The following is a 23845-nucleotide window of genomic DNA, read 5'->3' as shown; positions in this document are numbered from 1 at the left end:
AAGCCAGCCATCTACAAGTCAAGGAGAGAAGCCTCAGGAGGAACCAAGCCTGCCAACACCTTAATCTTGGACCTCGAGCCTCCAGAATTGTGAGAAAATAAATTTCTGTTGTTTAAGCCATCCATTCTGTGGTGTATTGTTATGGCAGGCTCCGATGTGTGTTTTTCCACACCACCAAGTAATTCTCCAATTCTCAGCCGACACTAACTGGGTGCCCTACCAATTTAACTCAATTCTGACACTATCTACTTGGGAGATAGCATCAGCTCCCACAAGTTATGGGCTCAGTCTCATAAGATTGCCCCTGCTTCAGCTGGCTATAAATCGGAAGTTCCCATGACCCCCGTTTTGGGTTTAATTAATTTGCTAGAGTGGCTCACAGAACTCAGAGAAACATTTACTTACGTTTACCAGTTTGTTATAAAGGACACAGATGAAGACGTACATAGGGCGAGGTCCAGAAGGATCCTTAGAGCAAAAGCTTCTGTCCCCATGGAACTGGGGTGCATCACCCTCCCCAAATGTGGATATGTTCAACCTGGAAGCTCATCATATCCTGTTGTTCAAGAGTTTTATATTTGCCAGCTGTGTGTGTAACACTAGCAAGTTATTTTCTCATTAATTAATGGATTGTTTGTGTCTCATCTGAGTCATTAGTAGATAATGCATATTAACTGGTATGGTCATTGTTTTCCTTAAGTGGCTCAGTTTAACATAGTGTTTAATAAATATGTATTGAATAAATTATATAATGTAGGTGGAACGATCTGAAATCTTTCTAAAAATTAGTAACCTTAAAACTTCAATTCTGACAGCCACAGGTCCATTTTTATTTTACAGTAGCCATAACTTCAAGGCCTTGAACTTGTTGAGATTCAAAGAAATATCACTTTAAAGACCCCTGGCTCTGACAGAATTTTCATTCTTTCATATTCTCAGGAATGTACAATTTCTAAGAATACTTAAAATTACATCCACTTAAATTTAGGATATTACATCTGCCTTTGACTTGAGGCCATATTCATAGAATCATTCTACCAATATTCCTCTTGAGTCAGAAAATGCCTTCTAAATGAAAATGCCTTCTACATTTACATTTACTTGTTTCTATATTGTTCATGAACAAAATAAATGAGTAAATATAATTGAATAATAAGATTTAGCAGAAATGTTTTATTCTATTCACTTTCTTTTTAGAATACTTTATGTTACCTTTTTTTCTTTTTGGTATCATTATGGATTTCTTAGATTTACAATATGTTAACCTCAGAAATATTCTTTTTTTGATGTCCAAATTATCTTAACTTGGACAGTGAGAGTCCCTGTTAAATTGGTTCTGTGTCCTTTTGACATGACCACATTACTCTTTGAAAGCTTCCTTGCGGGGGCCAGCCCCGTGGCCAAGTGGTTAAAGTTCTGCACACTCCGCTTCAGCAGCCCGGGTTCTCGGGTTCTGATCCTGGAGGCAGACTTACTCCACTCATCAGCCATGCTGTGGAGGCATCCCACATACAAAACAGAGGAAGACTGGCACAGATGTTAGCTCATGGCTAATCTTCCTCAAGCAAAAAAAAAACAAAAAAAAAGGAAGATTGGCAACGGATGTTAGCTCAGGGTGAATCCTCCTCACGAAGATAAAAAAATTAAAATAAAAAAAAAAAGAAAGCTTCCTTGCTTTCTAACACAGTAAGATGTTCCAGGCTCATCTTCTATTTCTGTTTTTTTTTTTTTTTTGTGAGGAGATCAGCCCTGTGCTAACATCTGCCAATACTCCTCTTTTTTGCTGAGAAAGACTGGCCCTGGGTTAACATCGGTGCCCATCTTCCTCCACTTTATATGGGACGCCGCCACAGCATGGCTTGCTAAGCAGTGCTTCGGTGTGCACCCGGGATCCGAACTGGCAAACCCCAGGCTCCCGCAGCAGAACACGAGCACTTAACCACCTGCACCACCTGGCCGGCCCTTCATCTTCTGTTTCTTAGCCTCAGATATGGAATCAGCTATTTCTCTAAGAAGCTTTACTTACTTTTAGTGGAGAATAGTATTAGTCACTGGTAAGTTAGCGCTTAAAAAAGAAAAAGACTCTGATTTGTAGCATTTGCCAATTTCCAGGGTGTAAATCCCCCACCATGATAGATTTCAGGTTACCCCCATGACATCACTGAACACAGAGTTGGGAACAAATGTGCACAATTGGCTCTCATGAGCTGGTTCAAGCACACCATTGCTAACCTCTTTATGAATCAGAGCTCACAGCATATCCTCGTATTAAAGACTAGTAATATTAGGCAAAATAAAAAATTTATTTAAATGAAATTTAAAGAGAATTTTGGTCAACATTAATACATCCACTGTTACAACTATAGACAATGTTTTAATACCTGTGATGACAAAGATGGCTACTATAAAATGAAAGGACCTATGGCTGGCAGATTTGAAGTCCTACTGCCACTTACTATAAAAAAGAAAAAAGGTGCATATTGTTTCTATCTGTGCTCTGTAATTAATACAACAAACATCAAAGCTTTCTGTGTGCCAACCACTTACAAACTTTAAAAGTTTAAAAATTACACAGAGAGTTGATGCGAACACTATGTTATACAAGGACCAGATGCCCCAGATTTTCCAAGGCAATCCTGATGGCAATTTTGTCCCATGTGGAATGATTTTCGCCAGACCATATGGAATAATTTTAGTATGTGAATTACAAGCATGATGAGTTCGTAGTTTGAATCTTGCGGTAGTGCTATATTATATATTCAATGATAGCTCTTCAGGCATATAGAGAAGAGTGCAAGAACCCCACATAATGGTTATAGGTTAATGTACTCACTAAGTTTACGTCTACTGACAGCCTTGTCCTGTTTGTGTGGCCAGGAAACATGACTGTATGATCTTCCTAAACTAAATGCTTTAGTGGGAACTCAAGTGTTGATGTTTTAATTTTTTCTTTTGATCATTCAGTTGTTCATTCATATGTCTAGCACTATGTGAAACACCTGAGAATGGAGATACGACAAATTCCCTGTTCTTAAGAGATTCACATGTAAATTAGGGAGACAGACAAAGAAGACAGTTAAAAGAGGAGGTAATGCTTCAGTTAAGACTTGAAGATGTTCCTACTGGTGTTCCATTGTCTGGATCCTGCATCCCTCTGAAAGGCCTTCATCAGATTTCCATCTTGCCACTTCCACGTATAACCATTATCGATTCAACTAACATGTATTAGAGCCTTATTCTGTTCTGGGCCAGACAAAAACAACCGAACCAGTTCATACTCCCATGGAGTTCCAACCTAGACATCTAAAACTCAAGATAGAATGGAGGAGCCGGCCCCGTGGCTTAGCGGTTAAGTGCACGCGCTCTGCTGCTGGCGACCCGGGTTCTGATCCTGGGCACACACCGACGCACTGCTTCTCTGGCCATGCTGAGGCCGCATCCCACGTACAGCAACTAGAAGGATATGCAGCTATGATATACAACTATCTACTGGGGCTTTGGGGAAAAATAAATAAATAAATAAAATTATTAAAAAAAAAAAAGAATGGAGTGTCATAAGTCATGTATAAGCTTCAAATGGATTTCCTTTGACTTGCAGGATTTTGCGTTTTAGTTGACCCTTGAAGGATGGGAATTATTTTTACAAGCAGGGATGAAAGAACTTTTTAAGGCAGAGACAATAGCAAAGTAAAAACTGTGAGGCAGGAAATGGGGCCTGTTTGAAAACTGACAGTTCAGTTTGGCTTGGGCAAAGGGGAGATATACTTCTGGGGTATATAGTCTATGTTCCAGATAAGACTGGAATGTTAGGTTGGGATCATGCTAAGGAGTCAAGTCTGCACTGTCCAATATGGTAGCCACATGTGGCTGTTGAGCACGTGAAATGTGGCTAACATGACTGAGGAACTTAATTGTTAATTTCATCCCATTTTAATCCACTTAAGTTTGTATTTAAAAATTGAAGCTGTGTAAAAAACAATTTGAAGCAGTGTAAAATGTTTTTGTTAAACCTTTGTTGTTTTAATAGGACTACATTTAAAAAATAAATAAATACATAAAAATAAGGGCCAGCCCCGTGGCTTAGCGGTTGGGTGCACGTACTCCCCTGCTGGCGGCCCGGGTTCGGATCCCGGTCGCGCATCGAGGCACCGTTTCTCCGACCATGCTGAGGCCGCGTCCCACATACAGCAACTAAAAGGCTGTGCAACTATGACATACAACTATCTACTGGGGCTTTGGGGAAAAATAAATAAATAAATAGGACTACATTTCACCTTGATTGTTGAAAATTTACTGTCCCAATTAGGATGTGCTGTAAGTGTAAAATACAGATTGGGTTTCGAAGATCTAGTACCAAAAAAAAAAAGAATAAAATACCTCATTAATAATGTTTATATTACTTACATGTTTAAATGAGACTATTTGGGACATACTGGGTTAAATAAAATATATTATTAAAATTAACAGCTCATTTCTTTTCATTTTTTTAAATGTGGCTACTGGAAAATTTTAAATTTCATACATGACACATTACATTTCTGTTGGACAGCACTGATATAAACTATTCAATAACTATTGCAAGTATTTGAGTAGGAGATTGATATGATTAAAATTTTCATTTGGGGTAATTCGTCTAGCGCTGGTATGTGATGAATTAATTTTTGAAGGAAATTGGAGGAGGGAAGACCCCTTAGAAAGTGATAAGGATCTAGGAGCTGGGATTTAGGATCAGTTGGAGTGATGAATGGTTGAAACCCATTTTAGACAGGAAAATCAACATTTCTCCAATTTTTTCTTTCTTCACCCTGTGGGTTTATTTTCTACAGTGTTTTCAGATTTAAAATGAACTCGGCCTATACCTAACCTAATAAAGGAAGATTGAAAAATAAGATACTGTAACAAAAGTTGTTCTTTATAAGGAATATTACAAATACAAGCAAAGAGTAGAATTAACTTTGGCAGTCTTTAGAGCAGTCACTAGCTCTTTGTGTGCCTTGAAATGCCATTTACATTGTTCTGTGAAAGAGGCAGTTTTCCCTGTCTTTACCTCGAAGTGTTTAAAGCCCTGTATTCTCTGATTTTCCGATTTTTGGTTTGTTTGTTTTCCCACTTGGTTATCACACTAGCAAACATCCTCCCATAAAGTAGCATGAAGCTAGGATTGAGATATACAGTCTGCAGATATTTGCATTTGGATCTAAGATATTTCAAACTATTATTCCATTCATTTTCTTTCTTCTAAGCAGACCTACATTAAACTATTAGATGGGAATTTCATAATATTCCTCTCCAATCTATTCTATTTTGACATGTATCCACCACATTCCCTCCTCTTTTGTTTTCAGTAAAGATGGAAGAACATCTCACAGGAATCAAGTGACAGAGGATATGTGTTTTAGGGCATTTACCTTGCTGGTCTACCTTGGCATACTCCCTCTAGATGGATCACTAGAGCTGTCTCCTGACCGAGTGGAGCTTCGAATCTAGTGGGACCTACTCCCAAAGTGCACTGAAGACCTCAGTCAACCAACCAATCTCCCCAAAACGCATCACTGCCTAACTTGGATGTCTCTGTTACTCTGGGGACAAGTCCAGTATTGAACTGGTTTCTGAGCCTCAGGAGCTTATCAGGCTCCACTTGCTGGAGAAGCATTTGTCTCAATATGTTCAGCATACCTGTAGATGCTTGAGATTCAGTTGAATTCATTATAACCTTTAAAATATATATATTTCTAGAAGTAGAACACTCTCTCCTGCTTAGCTTTTTTTTTCTTTTTTATTGAGGTAACATTGATTTATAACACTGTATAAATTTCAGGTGCATATCATTATATTTCACCTTCTGTATCTGTATATACTATGTCGTGTTCCCCACCAAAAGTCTAGTTGCCATCCGTCACTGTAGACATGGGCCCCTTGACCCCTTTCCCCTTCGCCCAACCTCCCTCTTTCCCCCTGGTAACCACCAATCTGTTCTCTGTATTTTTGTGTGTGTTTGTTCATCTTCTGCATATGAGTGAAATCATACACTATTTGTCTTTCTCTATTAGACTTATTTTGCTTAGCATAATACCCTCAAGGTCCACCCATGTTGTTGCAAATGGCACAATTTCATCTTTTTTATGGCTGAGTAGTATTCCATTATGTGGAGAGAGAGAGAGAGATATATACACACCACATCTTCTTTATCCATTCATCTGTCATTGGGCACTTAGGTTGTTTCCTAGTCTTGGCTATTGTGGATAATGCTGCAATGAACATAGGGGTACATATATCTTTTCAAATTAGTGTTTTGCGTTCTTTGGATAAATACCCAGAAATGGAACAGCTGGATTGTATGGTAGTTCTGTTTTTAGTTTTTAAAGATTTTATTTATTTTTTTTTTCCCTCCAAAGCCCCAGTAGATTGTTGTATGTCATAGCTGCACATCCTTCTAGTTCCTGTATGTGGGACGCGGCCTCAGCATGGCCGGAGAAGCGGTGCGTCCGTGCACGCCCGGGATCCGAACCCGGGCCGCCAGCAGCGGAGCCCGCGCACTTAACTGCTAAGCCACGGGGCTGGCCCCTGTTTTTAGTTTTTAAAGTTAATTTTCTCAGATTGAGTTTAGCCAGAGAAAACAAGTTTCAGATCTGTCTTCCTTTCACCCTCCCTCCTTTTTTTACCAAGAAAATATTCTACAGATTTCAAACATCTAAAACTTTACCCTCAGTATTGTCTTTCTCCATAGCTGTTTTACACAAATTATTTTGGAACAGATGTATTCCTGGGCCTTCACAATTATTTCATTTATTCTTTCAATAAATATTGGTCAGATAATTACTGGAGCAAACGCTGTGTTCTGGAAGTACATTGAAGCCTGCTCTAAGTAAATGAAGAGGTAAGACAGACCTACTTTTTACTCTCACTCATGTCATTTACTCTTGGAAAACATTAAAGAATAATTATTCTAAGGCTAGGGAGAGGGAGAAAGAAAAGACCAAGTGATTTAAAGCCAAGAATGACATTGTGAGACAAATAATAAATAAAAGTCAAAGATAAAAAACATTGGAGAAAAAAGGAGAGGAAAAGAGGACAACGTGGTCTTAATATCAGCTGCAAGGTCCAGCTGCGAGCCTGAGGAATTGAATTGTTAATTTTAATTGATTTAAAAGTGAAGCAATTGAAAATATTTTCCCATTAAACACAACTTTGTTGTTTTGATAGAATAACATATTACTTTAACTGTAGAAAACTTAGAGTCTAAAATGGAGATCTGTTGTAAATGTAAAATATACACTGGATTTTGAAGACTTAGTAGGAAAAAAAAGTAAATTATCTTATTAATAATTTTTATATTGATTACATGCTGAAATGATAGTATTTTGGATATATTGGGTCAAATAAAATAATTATTAAAATTAATTTCTCTTGTTTCTTTTTAAATTTTTAATGTGGCTACTGGAAATTTTAATATTTCTTAAGTGGCTTGAATTATATTTCTATTGGACAGCGCTGCCCTACAGGATATTCTTTGTCCTTCGCTGCTAAATTCAGTTGCTGTGGTAACTAAAGGGGCCTCTAGGCCCAGTGTTTCCTGGAAAACCAGGATGAGATGGGGGAGGGGAAGTGTGAACTCAGGGAATGTTTTCTTGGATGTCATCTTTCACTTGTCCTCAGTTCTCTTAGCTAACAGTCAGATTTAGAACATACTCTCATTTAAGGGAGGGAAACATCTGGTTTGTTTCAGGTCCAGTAGTATCGATTTGAATTGTAGGTCTTCAACCAAAACCCCACAGGAAGGCGCACTTCCTCCGCTACATACTGGAAAAATTGTATCCGTTTACCAGGCTTCTTTCACCTAACACCCTCTTCCCCCATACTGAAGGGGTTGCTAGGCTACAAATTAATGGCCATTAGGAATTTGACTTTTGATATTTCCCCTCCAGCAAAGCTTTGATATTATCTGTCACTTACCCAACTCTTTAACCACAACTAAATTGTTTTGCTTTGTTTACTCACACTGGAGCTACCTCTCTCTCTCCTTTTGTCATCCTTCATCTTCCACTGTTCACATTGTCCTTATCTGTTTTTCTTACTCATCTTGCTCAGTTTTCTTTCATAGCTTAGTAATCATATATTTATCTGACGCAAGAAATTCACAGTCTATAATTACTAGGATATTGATAATTCTCTCCATCTGTGTAAGAATCAGTTGGCCTTGCCCTTTTTTATTTTTTATGTGGAAGAAGGGAAATACTATAAATTCCTTAAGGGTCAGGATTTTTTTGTCCTTTATACTGATGAATCCGCAACTTCTTGGAGAGGACCTGATACATAGTATGTGCTCAGCAAATACCTGAATTTGATAATTGTTCCATCTCTAGATGCTGTAAACCTGAGACGAGGGGCAAAACATTGCAGAATGGCTAGAATTCAGAACGGATGGTATGGTGAATGCTGTGTTAAGGACTTTGGATTGTGTTCCACAGGCAGTTGGTTCTCTCTTTCCTGCAGCCTGGGAGAGTTGGTCTGGCTCCTGGGTATTCAGGTTTCCTTCCTCCCAGGAAAGATTATGCTAATCAGAAGACAAGTAGAGCCAAAAACTAGCCCAATTTTTCCCTCCCTTTTCTTCTCTCAGATTGTCCTTCCCTCTCCTTCAAGATTGTAGACCCAGCCTACAATCAAAAAGCGGCTGATAAATTTATAGGATTATGAATTCTTTCTGCTTACACTCCTTCAAACAACCTTAATTCTCAGATAGCAGCACCCACTCAACTTTGCCTTACATAGATAATAATTGTTCTCATCTCTTCATAGATTGATTTCATTCAGAGCAAATGTGAGAGCAGAAGATAAAACGTATTTGCCCTCCCTCCAGGCTTTTCTGGTAGCATTTTGTCTGTGAAACTAAGAGGCTGTAGCTGCTATTAAAAGAGGGAAGGAGGATGGGCTTAAAAAAACGGAGTGGGGAGGGTAAAGGATGTGGTTTTAAAAGGAGGGGAGGGAGTGACTCGTTGCCTAGGGTGGGGCCAGAATTTGAGGTCAAAAAATTCTCAGAGGTCATGAGATTACTTGGGGGCGGGTATAGGGTGGGGCTGGGGGAGGCGGGGGCTTGTCCCCTTCCAGGCTCCACCCTTTGTAGAGATTATAAATGGGTGCCTGGCGTCATCTCTGAACAGTGTGGGTGAGATATAGGAGCACATCTGAGGACTTGAAGGAAAACTTGCTGCCGAGGACATTTTGAAGGTTTTGTTGGCTGGAAGAGGTGTTTCTGGAATCCCACTCCTAGATCTTTCTTGAAGATTCGAAAAGAATTAAATTAGGGCCATGGGGACACAGAAGGTAAGAATGACACAATTACCAGTTATTTTTGCTTGTTTGGGGTACGCTCAGAAAGGCAAACCTTAATGGTGATTGCTGTGTTCTATTTTATTGTAAGTGGCCTAGCCATGTGAAGGCCTTTGCATTCTTCAGCCTGCAATGCTACAGCCTCACCAGTTCTCTTTGAATGTCATATCCTATAAAGGATTTATCCCAGCACCGTTCATCTTCTGTTGTACGGAAAGTCACCTGGTGAAGTTGTGTTTGCATCTCAGATTTTTTTTTTTTCCTTACATAATTACACGCTCCTGAGGATGTGAGGATGGGAAGATAGAGTGTTGAGGGGACCAGGGGCTGTTTGATTGTGTTGATCACAAGTGTGGGTCTCAGAGCCAGCATAAGGATTTCTCTGGAAGCATTAGACCTTGAAAGGACCTGGAATTTGTCTGGAGGCATGGGTCAGTGCCCAGCTATCTGTTCTATAACCTCTGGGATCCCCTGGATACTAAGGAGGGAGAATTCCAGTTGTCCGTCCTACTGTGGTTATGATTGTGAGTGCAGGATATATTAATGTATTATTGTGTGTCATGTGTGCAGTATTTGTAGGGAAAAAGGCATTTTCACTAAGGTAAACTTATTTGAAAATAAAGGAAGATAAGAGAAGGGATGAAAAAATGGGAAAGAAGAGGAAAAAGCCCTCAAGGATAATAAACGATAAGGAAAAAAAGAAGAGGTTTTTACTAAAAAGAAAAGGATTAAACAGAACGAACTATGCACTGGCAGGGGGCCTCAGGGGTACTTATGCCTGTATGCCTGGGAGGCAAGGTCAGCTTGGGGAACTGAAACTCCCAACCTGCCTGAGAGAGAAGGAGTTTAAGATAAGGAAGGTTTGGGGGCCATAGAGGATGGCCCCAGGCAGAAAAATTGAGCTACTATGAGGAGGAAAGCTTAGATAACACCCACTTGAATTATTCCCGACCAGGTGAGAGATGACTGGGTTGATTGATTCTGCCCTCTCCTCCCCCAAGAAATGTCTCCTCTGTGTTGGGTTGGGAGTGAGCTTGTGCTCTCCCCCTGCTGGGTGCGGGGTAGCAGTACAGTATTAAATAAATGGGAGGAATTTCAAATGGGGCCAGAATGCAGTGGGTAGATAGTGTACATTCCATGATCCAGAGAGATAAGAGACTCAAGGAGTAGCCCAGTGGTGAAGACGCACGCCGCCATCACCACTCCGGGCTTCTGTGGAATCTGGGGTACAGGTAGACTACACTGGATCTAGCTGTTTCCCAAATAATCCCTTGTTAGGAATCCTAAAGCTCTCTTTTCCTCTGCTCTCCCAGTTGTTTCTATTCTTGGGTGCAATTCTATGCTTGCTTTTACCTGGGGCAGTTTTTTGAATGCTTCTAAACTGACTAACCCAGTTCTTCCTTCCTAAATTTTTTTGCCACTTTTCCCAAGTTTACTCGACATGTCTGTCCATATAGCTCCAGATAACTTCTTCAGTATAACCTCTTCTTTTGTGTTCCCCATTCATTACCTAAATCTCATTAAATTTTTGTTCTTTTCATACTACTCATAGGCCAAGTTCTCCTAATATGTCTCCGTAATTAATAAGAGACAGTCATCAATCAAGAGCTTTAAGGACTGTTTCTCCCCTTCCTCCTCCCTCCCCTCAGGTTACCGCATCTCTGATCTTTGCCATCAGCGTTGCTACAATAGGCTCTTTCCAGTTTGGCTACAACACTGGAGTCATCAATGCTCCTGAGATGGTGAGTACCCAGCGACTAGAGTTAGAATTTTGAATAGGGAAATTATTCCTTTAAGTAGGGTTTCGAGAATTAAGAGTTTAAGACAAACTTGGTATCTAGCTTGGCTAAGACTGAAGAGGGGGAATAATATTGATAGGAAAGTCTAGTTGAATCACTAATCAAATCAAAAAGCTCAGTTGCTTCCTGTACCCTGCACTGTACTCATTCTTCCTCTCACCCTCTAATGATATACTCCCTTTATGATTCCTTAGGGGTTAGTTACAAAGAAGAACGGGGTGCTCTTAAGAGAAGGCTGGGGTAGTTACTGAACATGAGTGCTACTACCTACTGGGATTTTCAGGACAAATAAAAAATTGTTCTTTTCAGAGCGAGTAACATTAACTCCAGTATGTTATCTGTCTCTTCCATCCCCATCTATTCATTCCCTTGATTCTCTGCCTTTAAAGTAATCATGATGCTGTTCTCTTAAGGAAGAGAAAATCTGCAATATTTGTCTCTTTTCTCATCTGACTGTAACAGTCTGTCCTCCCATCGACCATTTTAACTTGCAGATCATAAAGGACTTCCTCAATTACAGTTTGGAAGAGAGGTTAGAAGACCCTCCCACTGAGATGTTACTCACGTCTCTCTGGTCCTTGTCTGTGGCCATCTTCTCCGTTGGTGGTATGATTGGCTCCTTTTCCGTTGGACTCTTCGTCAACCGCTTTGGCAGGTATTGACCAGAAACTGGGCGAGGAAGAGAGTAGTACTGGTTGCATAGAGGACAGGTATTGAGAATTAGGGCGGGGAGGTGGTAATGCATTTGAATGAGAGCACCTCAAATTCTGATTAAGGGAAACCTAGTCCAACTGGCACTGAATATGACTGCTCTTGCTTGGAGCTCTACTACCCTGCATAGCTTCCACCCAGCCATCAAGAGATGGGCCATGTGAATGATTGGCCTTTGCAGTTAGCTTAAGCTAATTCAGAGTTATTCTCTAGTAAAGCCCACTATGGAGTTTCCCAGAAACATACTTTATTTACAAAGTCAGAAGTTGTTTGTTTTTCTTAAAAATTTTTGGGTTTCATACAAGTATTTTCATTATTTTACACAGCAGGACTGGTAGGAAATATTTTATAATCCTTGATCTGTGGCAAATGTGGATAATGGCCAAATACCTGAACTGAAAATTGTTTTCCAGTAAAAAGAAAATTAAATCTTCTCACTCATGGCTGGCTTAATAAAATATCTTGGAGGGTAGAATAATAATTAGAGGTAGTTTGCTAATTAGATGTTCTGGAAATGCAAATGGAGTTCAAGTTTTAAAAAAAATTAAAACAACCTATTTTATTTAGTAATGTTTGATTTTTGTTTTGTTTTTTTGTTTTTGAGGCTACCTTTTATCTAGTAAAGTCATTAAAATTTTAATGTGGGCCTCCCATAACTAACATGGCTTTCTTTACTGTTATTTTATTAGCAAAAGAACCTAGTAGAGGAGGGGGGAAATAGGGAAAGGAATGAAGAGAAAGGTGAAAGTGTGAATGAGGGATGATATTTTTCTCTTACCAGTGGTTCTCTACCTTGGCTGCACATTTGGGATCTCCTGGGGGAGCTTATAAAAGTCCCAGTTCTGGGCCACACCCCAAGCCAATTAAATCATCATCTCTGGAGATAGGACCCATGTATCGGTATTTTTCAACGCTCCCTAAGGAACTCCAATGGGCCACACCAAATCGAGAGTCACTGTTGAAGTATTATAGTGCTGGTTCTTCCCAACATCCTTAGTAATTTTTCATTGTTAATCTTTTGCCTCTGTCTTCTCTCAGCTGTGATGGTGACTTTGTCTCCCATGGTTAGCACATAAATGCAGTAATTATTTTATACTGATTATTAATACTAATTGTTAATGGCATCGCCACAGTCTAGCCTAGAGAAGGAGAGCTAAAGCTGACTACTTTCTGCATAAAATTTTCTGTGATGTAGAAAAACTTGTCTGAAATAGTCTACCATTAGTATGTTGGTGATATCTAAGCAACTACATTATAATAAAATGCAGTAAAAAGCATAACAAGATCAGCACTGATTCAGAATTTTTTCCTGAGTGAGTTCGTGGATCTGGCTATATCAGAATTGCCTAGGGCAGTAGTTCTCAAACTTTAGCTCGCATCAAATCACCTGGAGGGCTTTTTAGAACACAGATTGCTGGGCCCCGCCCCAGAATCAGACCTACTGATTTAGTAATTCTGGGGCGGGGTGGGACAGTTTAGCAAATTTCTACCTGATGCTAGTTTGTGGACCACTTTGAGAACTACTGGCCTAAAGTGCTTGCTAGAATCCTAGGCTATAACTAAGACTTAGGATAATCTTAAACAAGTTCTCTAGGTAAGTTTTATGCATATAGAGGTGTAAGAACCATTAATCCTAGTTATCCCAACTAGAAATGTTCTGATAAGAGAAAGTGGACAAGTTAGACCATATAGGAGCTTGGAGAAGAGTAGAATGATAGGAAAGAAGGAGAGATTGGGGCCTATTTTGCTAACTTCACTTGTCTTTGTTTAACCTTTCAGGCGCAATTCAATGCTTATTGCCAACCTGTTGGCTGTCGCTGGTGGCTGCCTTATGGGGTTCTGCAAAGTAGCGGAGTCATTTGAAATGCTGATTCTGGGCCGATTGGTTATTGGCCTCTTCTGCGGCCTCTGTACAGGTTTTGTGCCCATGTACATTGGAGAGATATCTCCTACTGCCCTACGGGGGGCCTTTGGCACTCTCAACCAGCTGGGCATCGTCATCGGGATTCTGGTGGCCCAGGTACTGTGGAAGTTATACTTAAGGAATGTTAGTTTCATGGCTCATTAAATGAGTTAACATGGATAAATTACTCAAAAGAATGTCTGGCACATATTCAACTGTATATAAGTTTCAGATATTATTACTATAGCTCATAGAAAGCTAAAGAAGCAGGCACGGTAGAGAAAGGAAAGGAAACATAATTTATCTTTTTCTGTGGTGAAAGAATGGATGAGTTTCTGATACTACAGTATTATCTTTGTCTGGTTTCTAGATCTTTGGTCTGAAAGTCATCTTGGGAACTGAAAAGCTTTGGCCCCTGCTATTGGCCTTCACCATCATTCCAGCTATCCTACAAAGTGCGGCCCTTCCGTTTTGCCCCGAAAGTCCTAGATTCTTGCTCATTAACAGAAAGGAAGAGGAGGGTACTAAGAAGAGTGAGTATTTTTCACACCTTCACTATAGGAATTTTAGGGTTGTGGTTTGTTTTAAGAAGAGAGTATTGGATCTATTTTTTGTCGTCTCCTTTCCCTGGCCCCTAGAACCCAAGTGGAGAGTTTTCTGATTGCTCTTAAGTAAGAAACTTTCAACTCTTAAAGAAGGTGGTGAGGGCCGGCCCCGTGGCTTAGCGGTTAAGTGCGCACGCTCCTCCACTGCTGGTGGCCCGGGTTCGGATCCCGGTCGTGCACCGACGCACCGCTTCTCCGGCCATGCTGAGGCCGCGTCCCACATACAGCAACTAGAAGGATGTGCAGCTATGGCATACAAGTATCTACTGGGGCTTTGGGGGAAAAAAATAAATAAATAAAATCTTAAAAAAAAAAGAATGAGGTGAGAAGGCAAGTTAAGGCATGGATGCTGATTGATCAGCAATATCCAGGCCTCATCTCATGTGGTTTCTTTCCAACTGTCTTACGGGAAAAAAGAATTTAGGATAGCACCTTATATTTATCCTTTCCTCTTTGTTCTTTTCACTAGTCCTCCAGCGATTGTGGGGCACTCAGGATGTGACTCAGGACATCCAGGAGATGAAAGATGAGAGTGTTAGGATGGCACAGGAAAAGCAAGTCACTGTGCTGGAGCTCTTTAGAGCACCCAACTACCTGCAGCCCATCATCATTGCCATCATGCTCCAGCTCTCTCAGCAGCTCTCTGGAATCAATGCTGTGAGTATCTACTTGTGTCAAAGGTATCCTATAATACTTCACTTAAAACAGCTGACCAGAGGTGAAGAGCAGTAGTCGTTGCTCACCTTCTTACATAGAGAGTCCCTTACAATGCTTGCCTCATAGCAGCCACTCAGAAAATGTTGATTATCTAGGTTTTGATTTGGTTTTGTTTTTATTTCTTAAAATTATATCTGTAGTACATGGTTTCCATGTGGAAAAATGAGAAAATAAAATTTGTCACCCTTAGTCTTGGAACTTATGGTTAACATTTGTCTTCTTCCAGACTTTTCAACATATAAGGCATCACAAATTTATCTAATTTTCATTATTTCTCTTTTTTGACCACTCATTTTTTATTTCTGGTCATGTTTAACTGTGATCTATCTTACATGATGTCATCAATGTTAATATAGGCCATACAACCAAAGTAGATCCAAGAACTTAGGGGCCAGCCCAGTGGCATAGCAATTAAATTCTGCTTTGGCGGCCTGGGGTTCGCTGGTTCAGATCCTGGGCGCAGACCTGCTCACCGCTCATCAAGCCCTTCTGGAACGGCGGCCCATATAGAAGAGCTGCAACTCTACAACTACGTACTGGGACTTAGGGGAGAAAGAAACAAAAAGAGGAAGAGTGGCAACAGATGTTAACAAAGAGCCAATCTTCCTCAAAAAAAAAAAAAAAAAAGAATTTATATACCTTGGCTTTTTTCCAGGACTTTACAGTCTAAAAATCAGTGTGAAGCCCTGGGGAACAATTAAGGAAATCAATTCAAGAGGTCTGGGGGGCACACTGACAACTTCAGACTGAGCTGGGCTTACTGCTCTACATATTTTTAAACTAGAATAGTGACTATGATAGTTTAAAGTGGGAGGCAAAATGGAGGCTAGCATTTGGCAGGTAGCCCTCGTATTCTACGCAAATATCACTTTCTTGCTTTTGAATCTTGGGTGTGGGAAGAGAAGGTATTCCTATACCTTCTATCTGTTTGCAGATAAAATATTAGGATATGAAGAACACCCTTGTCTCACCTCTTTAAATACTGATTCATGCCCTGAGGGTTTCCCATCAGTCTTCGATCAATACGATTAAGTAGTTTTGTAACAAAGCATTTTGCAAAACACACTTGATACTGAAAATAGTGTTAGTCCTTGGCCTTTTCTCTTCCCTAACAGACCAGAAGGATACTTATATTTGAAATAGCAGTGCTTCTCATGAGGGCTTAGAGACTGTTGTATCAGAACCTGGGAGGAAGATAGTCTGAAAAAGCCTGTCACGTGATTTTGATGGATCCCAGTCTCAAATTTCCTCATTTGAAAAATCACTAATAAAATATACTCTCAAGACTTTTAAAAGCAGCAGGGCTGGGACTAGAATGAGGCTATAGGTGCAGGTGCATGGTCCTGAGAAGGAGCCTTCCTTAGATTATGCACCCTAGGCACCTTGCTTGCCTCACCACAGTCCGGGCCCCGAAAAACAGGATCAGAAAAAGACCGCTCTCAGAAAATGACAAATGATAGATGAGCACTCTGCAGGACAGACCCCTCCCACTTCAGGAAATGGTGTATGAAAATCACTTTTCCAACCTACATTTGAGCAAATTTCCCTTAAAAAAGGCAGAAGCGTAAGAGGTTGGATAGTGTTTACCTAGCGAAGTAAACTGCTTTTAGGTAAGATGATGTAAGGGTTAGCTTAACCTAACTTAATGGCACCAGATAGCAAGGTAATTTTACTGTGAGAAGTTTGTTTGAGATGTGTATGTATACATTCGGTTTTTGATGTGTACACTTTTATGTAAGGAAGAGAATTAGCATAACTATTCATTGCTAGTTTTAACTGTTCAAACGTCTGTCCTCACAAGCTTTATATCATTAAAGATTATTGGAAATTTTTAAGTCTTCCTTACCTCACCCTTGCTTCTCCTCTAGAGCAGCATTTTTCAGTGAGGATGACACTACTAATCTCAGTTTTAAAAAGCACAACCTTATTTTAGAAAATAAAAATATACATAGGTTTTATCTTAGGTTGTAGGCATTTGACGAGTTGTTTCCTGAAAAGGTAAATCCCAATGTGGAGGCATATATTCATCAAGAAGTCTGGCGAATACTGCTACAGAGGCAAATACTCTGGGTGGAATAACTCCTGAACCACACCTGAGGGACTGACTGAACCTGAGTGATCTAGATACTGTTCCCGTGTTACCTTGAAGTCTGAGTCCAATATTCTGACATCTTTTTAACTATAACAGTTGTAGCAACCCTACGTTTTAGCACTGTGTTTAGCAAATAATAAAAATAGTATATATTAAATAGTAGTTTAATATATTAAATTAAAGTAGTAGCTGGTGTTATTTCCTAAAACACTTAGGACCTAGGACTAGGAATTCTAGCCCAAGTTCTTCTATATAGATGAGCAGGCTGAGGTTACTCCTCAGTTTCTTCACTAGCAAATTGGGACATCAATCTGCCTATCACTGTTTTGAGAGAAGGGGAAAAGTCCATTGAAAAAGCTTATTAAGACTTAAATTGGGGCTGGCCCTGTGGCTTAGCAGTTAAGTGCGCGCGCTCCGCTACTGGCGGCCTGGGTTCGGATCCGGGTGTGCACCGACACACCGCTTCTCCGGCCATGCTGAGGCCGCGTCCCACATACAGCAACTAGAAGGATGTGCAGCTATGACATACAACTATCTACTGGGGCTTTGGGGGAAAAAAATAAATAAATGAAATCTTTAAAAAAAAAAAAAAGACTTAAATTGAAAGACTTAATTGAAAAACTTAATAAGACAAATGTTTATATAAGTTAATAAAGTGAATGTAAGGAAGAGACTAAATGGAGTGGTAGGAATAAGCATAGTTAGGAAAAAAATGGAAATGAGCAGCTAGAATTGAGAATTAAGAAGAGAATAGAGATAAGATACAGAAGGTAGGGGCCCAGCCAGGTGGTGCAAGCAGTTAAGTGCGCACGCTCCACTGCGGCAGCCCGGGATTCACAGGTTCGGATCCCGGGCGCGCACCGACGCACCGCTTGGCAAGCCATGCTGTGGCGGCGTCCCATATAAAGTAGAGGAAAATGGGCATGGATGTTAGCCCAGGGCCAGTCTTCCTCAGCAAAAAAAGAGGAGGATTGGCAGATGTTAGCTCAGGGCCGATCTTCCTCACAAAAAAAGAAGATACAGAAGGTAATTCATTTGCAGAAAAGATACTGTGATTGAACAAAAAATCCGTGGAAACTTTTGGGACTTTTGAATTTACTTTTGAGAGTTCTATTTAATTGCTGTGCACAATTGCTATTTCAAACTTGCATCTTTTGTTTCCTATTAGGTTTTCTATTACTCAACAGGAATCTTCAAAGATGCAGGTGTTCAGGAGCCAATTTATGCCACTATTGGTGCAGGAGTGGTTAATACTGTCTTCACTGTAGTTTCTGTAAGTTGAATGGTTTGATAATTTTTGGCAGGGGGGAAGAGAAATTCTTGCTACACATGGTTTAAAGATAGGTTTCATGTCCTTCCACCTCCCTACCGTCATTTAGTTAAACCTTTTTTTGTTGTTTAATTCCTCTTTAGGGAAAAAGAGATAGTGAATGATGGTGTAAGTAGTCTTCACTGTCTTCAAACAAATATGGAATGGACGGAAAGAGGGTGGTATGGAAGAGATGATTATATAGGATGCTGTAAACTTGGGACTGGAAAGGGGAAGTGTGACTGTAACAAGTATCCTGATTGATAAGGAGGTTCAGGTAGCTCATACAGTGTTTTCATGAAAGGGAAAGCAGAAGTCTCATGTTTGTATTACTCTTCTTGTAGCTATTCCTGGTGGATAGGGCAGGGAGGAGGACGCTACACATGATAGGCCTTGGAGGGATGGCTTCTTGTTCTATCGTCATGACCGTTTCACTGTTACTAAAGGTGAGTGAGCTTTGAGTGAAGGAAAGGGAGGGGAGGGGGAAAGGAGAGAGCTTACAGTTGGCTCTCTGTTGGGTGGGTAGTTGAGGTTGGAGATGGATAAAGTCAAATTTGAGAGAAGCAGCATTCCAGAGTTTTAAGAAAAATGGATCATCAGAGAGAGGTAATTAAACTGCTGGAATCCTTAAATCTATATAACATATAGCTTGTAAAATACATTATCTAATTTAATTCTTAAAGTAATCTTGAGGTAATTATTATTCCCATTTTACAGATGATGAAATGGTCTCAGTGCAAAATGACATTTGTGTGATCACACAGCTGGAATTCAAAAACCCAAGGCTTTTGACTGAGTCCAGTAACTCCATTATACCATAGGACAGAAGGAGTTTTTCATTATCAGTCAGTACATCTCTGGGAAGCTGGATTCTGCCTAGGTCATGCTGTCTTTAATATTCACTTTTATCTGTTCCTTCCTCACATAGGACGACTATCATTGGATGAGCTTTGTCTGTATTGGGGCTATCTTGATCTTCGTGGCCTTCTTTGAAATTGGCCCAGGCCCCATTCCCTGGTTTATTGTGGCCGAACTCTTCAGCCAGGGACCCCGCCCAGCTGCAGTGGCAGTGGCTGGTTGTTCCAACTGGACCTCCAACTTTCTGGTTGGACTGCTCTTCCCCTCAGCTGCGGTAAGTAAAACAAAACTCACCTAGTCCATCTTGAAACCAGCCTGCTTAACCCAACATGTTTAAGATAGACCTTAATAATGGTTACTGACATTATGAAGGATTAGATATCAAGGGCTTTAAACCAGATTTTTGCCTCATTTTCAATAACATATAGAAAAAGAAGGGATGATAGTAGCAAAGATTGAAGCAGGAGGGCAAAACTGGAAACTTTTGAAAGACCTCTAGTCTGAGATGATACAGGCCTAGTTCTGCCTGGAAACAGAATGATAGTGATAAGCCTCAAAGGATTCCAAACCAATAAAGACAGTCCCTGACTTATGGTGGTTTGACTTATAATTTTTTGACTTTACAATGGTGAGAAAGCGATACACGTTCAGTGGAAACCATACTTGGAATTTTGGATTTTGATCTTTTCCTGGGCTAGCAATATGTAGTAAGATACTCTCGTGATGCTGGGCAGCAGCTTCAAGGCCCAGCTTTCAATCAGCCACACTATCATAAAGGCAGACACCGGATACACTTAGAACCATTCTTTACGCAGGCAACCATTCTGTTTTTCACTTTTAGTATAGTAGTCAATAAATTACATGAGATATTCAACACTTCATTATAAAATAGGCTTTGTGTTAGATGAGTTTGCCCAACCGTAGGCTAGGCTAAGTTACCATGCTCGGTAGGTTAGGTGTATTAAATGTATTTTTGACTTAATGATATTTTCAGCTTACGATGAATTTATCAGGACATAACCCCATCATAAGTTGAGAAAGATCTGTACTTAAAATTCATAATTTGAAGTAGTGTTAATAATACCTTCATGATCTGAAAGGCTTGCTAAGCATAGGATGTTAATGAATCAGGTAGGTCCTATTATAAAATGACCTGGAGCTGATTTGTTAACTAAAGGAACTTGGAACGGACATCTAGAATGCATTTCCTATTTCCATGAGTCTTTCAGAAACCCAGATTTTAAAAATAATAATCAAAAGTCTTAAAATACTCATTAGGTATTTGGAAGCAGCTAACTTGAATGAATGGGAAAAGAAATGACACAAAATTGCCGAGAAATATAGTAAGTTAGCAATGGAATCATAAATGAATCTCTGAAGAAAGCTTACTGTTTTCATTAAATATGGAAGGGTTATGGCTTGAAGCATTTTGGAAATACGGATGTGAAGGAAACTAGAGTTTGTCAATGACCAGATTTTTGTATCAACGTTCCTTTTTTATTTCCTTTCACTAGTTCTATTTGGGAGCCTACGTTTTTCTTGTCTTCTCCGGCTTCCTTGTTATCTTCTTGGTCTTCACCTTCTTCAAAGTCCCTGAGACCCGTGGCAGGACTTTTGAGGAAATTACACGAGCCTTTGAAGGGCAGACCCGGGAGGCCAATAGAGCTGAGAAAGGCCCCATGGTGGAGATGAACAGCATCCAGCCTGTAAAGGAGACCACCACCAATGTCTAAGCCATGCCTGCTTCCCGCCTCCCTCCCAACATGAAAAAGCAACCTCTCCCTGAATGAGGGAGAGACCTCATCAGGTTGTAACCCAGGACTGTTTCTGAATGCTGCTACTTGATTCCTTTCTCATCCCACACACTCCATGAGCGCTCAGAGGAACCCAATGCTGAGGTTAGTTGTATATTCAATGGCTTTTTAAACATTTCATTTCTTGGACATTCTCTTCTGTTTAGGAGAGACCAAGTGAACCTACCTTCATTCCAGGAGGGATTGGCCACTTGGCATGTGACAGCTTTGCCAGCTCTTCCTCCCTTAGGTTCTAATATTGCCTCATGAGGGCACATAAGGGAGTGAGAGTGAGGGTACAATTCCTCCAACCTCAGACTTACCAGGAAGCAAATATACATGAGTGTGGAGGGCAGAGAAGGATTAAATAAGAGCACCTTCCTCCCTTCCATACAGCTCTGCAGAGCAAATTAACTTGAGTTTTATTTATTTTATCTTCTGGTTTTACTGCATAAATATTTATTTTTTTAAGTGTAAAGTAATTTTACCAAATAATGAAAACATAAGGAAATTGAGGTTAGAGGGAGGTGCTTAAAGAGAGGTTATAGGATGGAAGATTTGATACTGGAGAGGTTAAGGTGCAATTACAAGGGAAGAATTCAGGGAGAAATGTAATGCGTTATTGGAGGGTATATGATGTGGTGTGTGAGGTTTGCACTTTGCCTCTTAAGAATTTCTGTCCTTCAAATGGAAATTCTCAAGTTTAATTTCTCAGAAAAGTCATGTGCCTGTATAAAGAAGCTATTGGTTTCCTTTGGAACTTTTTTCTTTGTTTAAGATTATATGTAGTATTACTTGGAATCCAGGATTATTACTAAGATGGGCATTGTCGTTAATGGTTGATGGGTTCTAATTTTGGATACAGTCCAGAGAAAGGAAGGTTATTTCTAGAAATCTTCTCTCCCCTCACTGGACCAGACAACTTCTTTTCCTTGTAGTGGACTCAGTTTTTTTTTTAAGTACTCCTACCACCCATCTGGTGGCAAAGCCCTCCAAATGAGCAACCTAAAATATTGGTTCTTGGTAGAGGTTTGTTGTTTCTCCATTTTCTTCTTTAGGAGATTTTAGATGTTGATTTTTATTTTGTTATAAGCCATAGCTTTAAAAGAATTCAGAGGAGAATGTTCATAGCTAACTTGGAATTTGTAACCTCCGCTCTGGGGGAGGATTTTTTCTGAACGATTATTTAGTTGAAATATGTTCTTGCTTTAGGGTCATTGCATGCTTGTTTATGTCTGTTACCATGTCAAGTTAGCCTGTTACCATGTTACCATAGTATTATGTCAGGCGCTCTTAGAAGACTTGAAGCTTTCCCACACACCACGTTTGAGATGGTATTGAGTAAATGTGCAGTGTAGCCCATACTTGAGAGTATGAATGTACGTGCACTGTCACTTTGCTCAGGGTGGAAGTAGTTTATTGGTAACTTGCTTCCTCTGTTCCTACAGCCCCCCAGAAGGTGTTAAAACTCCTCCCTATGTATGTAAATAACACTGCCTCTGTGGTGGAATTTGCATCTATGGTTTTCTTCCAGACTTTAGAGTTCAGTCTCATCTGGCTACCTTTCCTTGTTGGAGAGTAGGGGGAGAACTCCCTAAATCTTGAGGTTGCCAGTGGAGGACTCAGCTTCCCACCAGACTCAGACAATGGGAGTAGGAAGGAGAGTGTGAGATCAGGACATGTGTCCTGCTGGGGGCGCTGGCGGGGAGTTGTGGGGGAAAGGGTGGCTTTCTTTGAAGGGGCTAAGAAACAAGCTGAAGACTTTTCTAACTCTGGAACGTTTCAGCAAGTTAGATGAGGTGGGGGGATTTACACTTGGTACAGGTCACCGACACCTCCACAATCATCTACTTTCCCAGTATTTTTATAAATGGAGATTGGACCCCGATCTTCCTTTCTCGTATGTTGCTTGATCTCCCATTCCCTCTTTGGTGCTTACACATTTCAGGCCCTTTAGCCAAACCCTTGCCTATGACAGTATTTTAGTTCTCAGTTCTCACCATTCCCTCTCGTCATTGAGCCTTTGGATAAAAACTCGCAGAGCTATGGAATGGGGCTTTGTTGGAACAGGTGACTTTCCTCTAACTGCAACTCTACTTCAGGCTCCTCAAAAGCGGTGGGTTGGCAGTGATGGAGTGTGGAAGTTTTCCCATTTCTCAGTGACCATATTGTGAATATTTCCAAATGGATTTTCTATTATTGATGTTACTGTGGTTCTTTGTTTTGAAATAAAAATTCTGAATGTACATATGACATCACAGGCTTGGCTTTTTTGTTTTGTTTTATTTTTGTCCTTCCTGTAACAACAAAATCAGCTTTAAATCCTGGTTTGGCCGCTCAGTACCTGTTGTAACCTTGAGTAAGTTTCTTATAAGAGAGTCTCACACATATGAAAATAGCAATACTTGTTATTATGCAGATGAAATGAAAAAGCCTTAGTACATTGCTTTGCATATTTAATAAATTATGTTGCTTTCTTTCCCCTGTGAGAATTCTTTTTTCTCTCTTAACCGTCTTTCCTACTTCCTTTCTCCTCAAGTCTTAGATCTCTAAAATTCATCCTACACTGATGTCAAGGCACCCATATGACATATTTGTCACTCTCCTACTTAAAATCCTTCAATAGCTTTCAATCAACTACAGAAAAGACTTAAGCCCCCGAGGAGATCACACAACCCCTCCAGGGCAAGGTCCCTGCTACCTTGTCAGTTAGCTCCCGTTTATATAGGAA

At 40.1% G+C, this 23845-nt stretch overlaps 1 protein-coding gene across 2 annotated transcripts in view; it reads left to right on the top strand.

The window, feature by feature from the left end:
* The window catches only part of SLC2A3 (solute carrier family 2 member 3), a 77706-nt gene extending 54339 nt beyond the window's left edge, over window positions 1-23367 (top strand). Inside the window, exons 1-10 of one of the 2 annotated variants that reach the window (XM_014793956.2) lie at window positions 9153-9321; window positions 10977-11069; window positions 11621-11781; window positions 13617-13857; window positions 14111-14273; window positions 14815-15002; window positions 18323-18427; window positions 18808-18909; window positions 19392-19595; window positions 20836-23367. In XM_014793956.2, coding sequence (XP_014649442.1) covers window positions 9307-9321; window positions 10977-11069; window positions 11621-11781; window positions 13617-13857; window positions 14111-14273; window positions 14815-15002; window positions 18323-18427; window positions 18808-18909; window positions 19392-19595; window positions 20836-21054 — 1491 coding nt within the window. In that variant the 5' untranslated portion in view covers window positions 9153-9306 and the 3' untranslated portion in view covers window positions 21055-23367. Of the gene's footprint in view, window positions 1-9152; window positions 9322-10976; window positions 11070-11620; window positions 11782-13616; window positions 13858-14110; window positions 14274-14814; window positions 15003-18322; window positions 18428-18807; window positions 18910-19391; window positions 19596-20835 lie in introns of those variants that run through there. The other variant, XM_087442796.1, reaches the window with a different exon arrangement.
* Window positions 23368-23845: the final 478 nt, after the last annotated feature.

Source organism: Ceratotherium simum, chromosome 17 (genome assembly GCF_057802395.1).
Source record: "Ceratotherium simum simum isolate JZ-2026a chromosome 17, ASM5780239v1, whole genome shotgun sequence".
In the NCBI taxonomy this organism is placed as follows: Eukaryota; Metazoa; Chordata; class Mammalia; order Perissodactyla; family Rhinocerotidae; genus Ceratotherium; species Ceratotherium simum.
This window is presented reverse-complemented; position numbering and strand designations above follow the sequence as displayed.